This window comes from Neophocaena asiaeorientalis, unplaced genomic scaffold, assembly GCF_003031525.2.
Source record: "Neophocaena asiaeorientalis asiaeorientalis breed wild unplaced genomic scaffold, Neophocaena_asiaeorientalis_V1.1 scaffold29, whole genome shotgun sequence".
In the NCBI taxonomy this organism is placed as follows: Eukaryota; Metazoa; Chordata; class Mammalia; order Artiodactyla; family Phocoenidae; genus Neophocaena; species Neophocaena asiaeorientalis.
Window position 1 is genome coordinate 754,749 of NW_020174423.1, and position 6,000 is coordinate 760,748.

At 39.4% G+C, this 6,000-nt stretch overlaps 1 protein-coding gene across 3 annotated transcripts in view; it reads left to right on the plus strand.

Annotated features, from left to right (window-relative positions):
- Window positions 1-6,000, plus strand: part of UBR5 (ubiquitin protein ligase E3 component n-recognin 5) — a 101,304-nt gene that overhangs the window by 20,554 nt on the left and 74,750 nt on the right. For all 3 annotated transcript variants that reach the window (XM_024756546.1, XM_024756547.1, XM_024756548.1), the window contains exons 9-11: window positions 4,486-4,602; window positions 4,687-4,797; window positions 5,407-5,561. In XM_024756546.1, the coding sequence (XP_024612314.1) occupies window positions 4,486-4,602; window positions 4,687-4,797; window positions 5,407-5,561 (383 nt within the window). The remainder of the gene's footprint in view (window positions 1-4,485; window positions 4,603-4,686; window positions 4,798-5,406; window positions 5,562-6,000) is intronic.

A 6,000-nucleotide genomic window follows, 5' to 3' on the forward strand; every position in this document is an offset into this window, starting at 1 on the left:
CATTAGTATTTCATCAAAACGATAAAAGCCTTGTCTTCTATGATATTATGAAGTGTGTGAGCTAAAATACTGTTGCTTTGTGTGTATTTGATTGCTTTGTATTTCTCCACCTACTGATCTAAATCAGGCAAAAGACAATAGGTGATTTTTCCATCATCCTTTGGTTGGTGGTTTTGCCATCTCTCCACATTTGTCCATAATGGATTTTCAGGGCCTTCAGGGTTCACTCAGCTCATTCAGGACTAATGAGCTGGGGGACATTGGTCCATCCTTGAAGGATATAGGCAAGTCAGTTCTGAGAGTGCCTCACACACCATGCTGTGGCTATAGGGATGAATTGTTTAGGATTGTACTGCTCTGGCAGAGTTTTTACTCAAAAAGTTTGAGTTGAGATGAATTTGTTCCTTCAGTTGTCAGTGTGCTCCTACTATGTGCCAAGCACCAAGCTGGCCTGTGGGAATGTAGAGGTGAATTCGTTATGGACCTTCCCATAGGCAACTCATTGGGGAAGAGAGACATTCACATACAATGAAATGTGTTCACAGTATGACCAGTGTTAGACTGAAGGTGTGAATACAGTATTTATAGGGGCTCAGAGTGGGGAATGACTAACACCACCTGAGAGATGTGGCAAAGACTTCACAGAGGAGATGACATTTAAGCAGCATTTTTAAGGTTAAGTAGGCATTAATCAAGATGCAGAGGCATTCCAAACATGTCAAGTATGGGCCTAGAGTCAGGAAAGGTCAGGGTGTGTTTGCGGAACAGTGAGAAATTCAGAATTGCTGCTCTGTGGTGGGAGAAGGAGAAGAGCAGGGTGGAGAAGACCAGAGAGCCCTAGACAACTTGCCAAAGAGTTAGGATGTTATTCTGCCAGCAAAGTTCTTAGAGAAATGACGTGATGAGATTGGTGGGGTTTGGTTTTGTATATTTTTAGGGAGACGAGCACTATTGGCACAGTGGGAGAAAGATAGGAATAGTAAAAATCTAGAGTCAGTTAAGAGACTGGTAGAATTGTTGTAGAAGGGAATTGTGAGGCTCTCAACCAAAGCAATGACAGGGAGGATGGATGAAGGGAAGAATGTTCGAGGAAGTTGAGACAAAGTATAGCATTGGTTTGCTAGTCACCATCTGGTTAAGAGAAGAGGAGGAGTTGAAGAGAGGGCCCAGGTTCCTTTGTTGCCCTCCTGTTACAGGGTGGGTGGTAGATGTCATTCATGGAGATAGGGACTACAGGGGACATACAGCTTTGGAGGCGACGATGAATTCATTTTGGAGATGGTAGGGTGCTTTTCAGACATCCAGGCAGTTAATCTGCAGGTTAGTCTGCAGATAGAAGATTTACATGTTGAAAAGCGTGGCACCCCAGTGGATACAGTCACTTAGGCTGAGGGTGGAACATCATTTGAATAAACGGACAAGGACAGAATCTGGGTCAGGGAGTACATGGTGGTACAAGGGAGGTGGAGAAAATACTGTAGTCATGAAGATAGGAGGAAGACCAGTAGAGAGTAGTGACCTGTGAACAAGGGAGAGGAGAGGTTCTAGAACTGGTGATGAACAGGGTCCAACGGTTCAAAGAGTTTGAAGAGAAGATGGATTGGTTCAATGCACGGGGCATCGATAAGGCTGTTGCAAGAGCAGGCGTGGCTGTCAGTGCGAGCCGGTGAGGTGAGACGGACGCCGGGTGACAGTTCACTTCCCCGGGGCCTAAGGCTGAAGGGCAGGCGGGTTTGGACGGTTGTGGAGGTAATGAGAGAGGGTTGTATCCACTGTGTGGTGAGTTGTCCTTAGATAGTAGAGAGGAACACTTCTTTCTCTGAGAAGGGGAGGGGGAGGGGAGAATGGTGTTTTTTCATTAAGTTAGTCAGGATGGAGATGGAAATAGGAAGCTTGTGCCTTTTGGGTGAGTAGGAGATGAAGTCAGGGCAGTAGAGTAACCAGAGTTGAATTTGACCACTTATTTGTGCCAGGTACTTTAATATATGTTACTTTATTTGGTTTTTACCGCCCCCCTCCCCATCGTGTTATTATTATACCCATTTTAGAAGTGAAGAAATGGGTTCAGAGAAGTTACATAACTTATCTGAAGTTACCTACTTAATAAGTGTTGGATCCAGGTTTTGGACTCAACTTGGTCTGATTCTATCATCTCTTTAACCAAGGGGTCGAGAAGGAAGTGTGAGGTAGAAATGTTAAGATTTGATGCAGCAGCCCTGGAGAAAGTACACGGTGTTTTTCAGATACCCATGGTGAAGGGAAGAGTAGAATTGCTAAGTTGGAAAATTTCAAGTTTGATCTCTTTCCCATCCCTCCATAGATGTGACTTGAAAATAGAGCTGATTGGCACTGGTAAAATAGAAGATTAAAATTAGTGTTCTTCAGTATCTATAGTTACTGCAAGTTACTGTATAGTTTAGATTATAACAGAAAATGAACAGAGAAATACTGACTAAACCTATTGATCTGTCTGCTTATAAGTGAAAGATTGAAACTATCAATGACATGTTATAATAAATGAATATCTATAGCTTCCCACTGCATCAGAAACAAGTTAAATGAAGTCTTGTAAACTAATAATACATCAGCGCCATTTATTGGTTTGGGGACCATTTTAATTAATAATAAATGCCCAAAATGTAGAACTTTAACCAAAGACTTGTCCATTTTAAAGCAAAATGGGGATTGAAGGGGCTTAAAATTCCTGTTGTTTCTAATAGAAGTCCCTGAAGAACATATACCAAAGTGTTTGAGAACTTCATCCAAACCTACTTTAAAGCATTATGTGCAGTTAAGTTGTTATGACATAATTACATTGCATAATTGTTGGGTCCGTTTTCTTGAGCTTATAATGTACCTGGAAAATAAACCTCTTGAGGGAAAAAACAGTTCATACTGATTATTGGAGAAAGACTATATATGCAAGCAAGATCTTATTTTAAAGAGGTAACTTGAAACTCCAAGAAAGCACTTGATGTTTTAATTGTAGTTTTATAGAAAGTATTAATGCTTTTATGTATTTCAGAAATTTCGTATGTTAAATGGAAATTGTTTTAAATGTGTAAATATTTGAGTTTATGTAAGCATGTATGTACTGTGCTAAAAGTCACTTGTGTTGGGTTTCCCTGGTGGCGCAGTGGTTGAGAGTCTGCGTGCTGATGCAGGGGACACAGGTTCATGCCCCGGGCCGGGAAGATCCCACATGCCGCGGAGGGGCTGGGCCCGTGAGCCATGGCCGCTGAGCCTGCGCGTCTGGAGCCTGTGCTCTGCAACGGGAGAGGCCATGACAGTGAGAGGCCTGCGTACTGCAAAAAAAAAAAAAAAAGTCACTTGTGTTTCGGTTCGTGTGTAATATTAATATGCAACTTTTGGTTTAAAATTTTTTCTTAAACAATTAGTGGCTTACATTTTAAAAAAGAAAAATCACCAGCATGAAACTGCAAAAAAAAAAAAAATTAGTGTTCTTTCTATACAGCTCTGAGGCATAACCTGTAAGCCTTGACAGGCTTCACAGACTATAGCTGAGCACCATAACTCATCTGACCAAATAAGATTGGAATTTGACAGAAACCTAAAACGACGCCATTAGTTTAGCATACTCTGGAGCCAGAATATCAAACAGAGCAGAGAAGTTTTGCAGTGGCAAAAATACAACGTAAAATCTGTTATTGGCAAGCTTTGCTGTGAGATTTCTGGTCATTTTGGTCTTACGTTAAAAAAATTATCACTTTATCATTTATATTATTTATTTAATTTATTGTCTGCACTTTTTATAATTTAATTGCGTTCCGACTCATTGCATGTGCATTGCTTTAAAACTAAATGAACTTTTACCTTAAAAAACAACACAGACACTTGTTTCAGCAGCTTGGAATAGCCTACAGGGAAGGAATCTTGTGTTGATACTCGACTTTCCCCACTTCAACTCCTTAGTCTGTTTTTTCTTCATTTATTCAACACGTTTATTGAGCATCTACTCTGTTCACTGTTCTAAGAACAGGGGATACAGTGGTGAACAAGACAAAGCTTATATTTGAGTGAAGTAGACTATAAATGAGTAAATACAATATGTCAAGTTGTGAAGTGCTGTGAACTAAAGAAAGCAGAGTCAGGAGATGGAATATTAGAGTGCTGATTTTGTAGATAGTGCAGTCAGGGAAGGTCTCATTTGAGCAGACTTGATTGAGGAGAGGGAGTGAGTCACCTGAGAAACAAGGCAAGAGAATGACAAGGACATGGTGGGATACTGGCAGGAGCAGGAAAAAGGCCAATATGACTGGAGGAGAGTGAGTTCGGGGGCGCGGGGGGTGGGGCGCCCAGGCCACTTAAAGGAGGGCATTGCAGGCTGTGCTGGAGACTTTGCTAAAGCGGTTTGTGTGTTCACATAATTAATCGAAATTTGATGTAGTAATTAATGTGATGTATCCGAATCTTTAGGTTTGGCAGTTGTTATATTTATACCACTGTGTTATTTCCACTCTACAGGATGGAACAAAATTCATCTGTATTGGGGCTCTGTATTCTGAGCTTTTGGCTGTCAGCAGTAAAGGAGAACTTTATCAGTGGAAGTGGAGTGAATCTGAGCCTTACAGAAATGCACAGGTATTTCATTATATTAAATCTTGCTTTAAATAGCTCTTCAAATCAGCATACAAAATGGTAATCACTTTTCTTATGCTTTCAAAGAATCCTTCCTTACATCATCCACGAGCAACATTTTTGGGGCTAACCAATGAAAAGATAGTTCTCCTGTCTGCAAATAGCATAAGAGCAACTGTAGCTACAGAAAATAACAAGGTATGACACACTGTGAAAAACATTTCTTAAATTCTTGATTTTCTTCCTCTCCCTGCCCCTTTTCCATCTTTTCATTTCTATCTGTCTATCTAACTAGATCTGCAAATAACAAAGTGTCTCAAGCCTTAGTACAGTAATCCAATGTATAATCTTTTTATTGCTGGTTTATCTCTGTATTATAATTCCTTTTCAGAGATAGCTTTCTACTTTAGGGGAAGGAAAAAATATTCACGCTAAGTCCTGGCAAAAGAGGAGATATTCAAGAACTACAATAGATAGATTGAGGAAGTATGGATATTATATCTCAGATTATCAGTGTGACTTTAGAGTCACTAAATTCGTTTAAAAATTGTTGGAGCAGATATGGACTTTCAATTAATGCCTTAGAGATGACTTTAGACATTTATTTCAATAACTACTATTTTGATTGACTTGTGTGAAGAAAGTATTTTAGTTTCTAGTCTTGTTAAGAACCTTTTCTGAATTACTTTTTTTTCTAGCCTTTAGAATTCCAGTCCAGAGTGTAGGTATTCCTTGCCCTCGTTTTGACCACAACCCTTTTGAAAAGATTACTTGTTTTAATTTAATCCTCTGATGTTTTATCTTTAGGTTGCTACATGGGTAGATGAAACTTTAAGTTCTGTGGCTTCTAAATTAGAGCACACTGCACAGACTTACTCAGAACTTCAAGGAGAACGGATTGTTTCTTTACATTGCTGTGCCCTTTATACCTGCGCACAGCTAGAGAACAATTTATATTGGTGGTGAGTATCACAGAGGGGGGTATTTCATATCAGTGGATGCTTTTAGTACGCAGATAGGTGCTTTGAGTAGTGGAATACCAATAGAGAAGGTCAGTTGAAAGATAATGCTTTAGACTCACAGAAAACAAACATATGGTTACCAAAGGGGAATGGGGTTAGGGGAGCGATAAACTAGGAGTCTGGGATTGGCAGATAGAAACTGCTCTATAGAAAATAGACACACAACAAGGTCCTACTGTATAGCACAGAGAACTATATACAATATCCTGTAGTAAACCATAATGGTAAAGAATATGAAAAAGAATATACATATGTATAGAATATGAAAAAGAATATATATATATTTTGACCACAATCCTTTTGAAAAGGTTACTTGTTTTTATTTATATTCTATATGTGTATATATATTCTTTTTCATATTCTATATATAGAATATGCA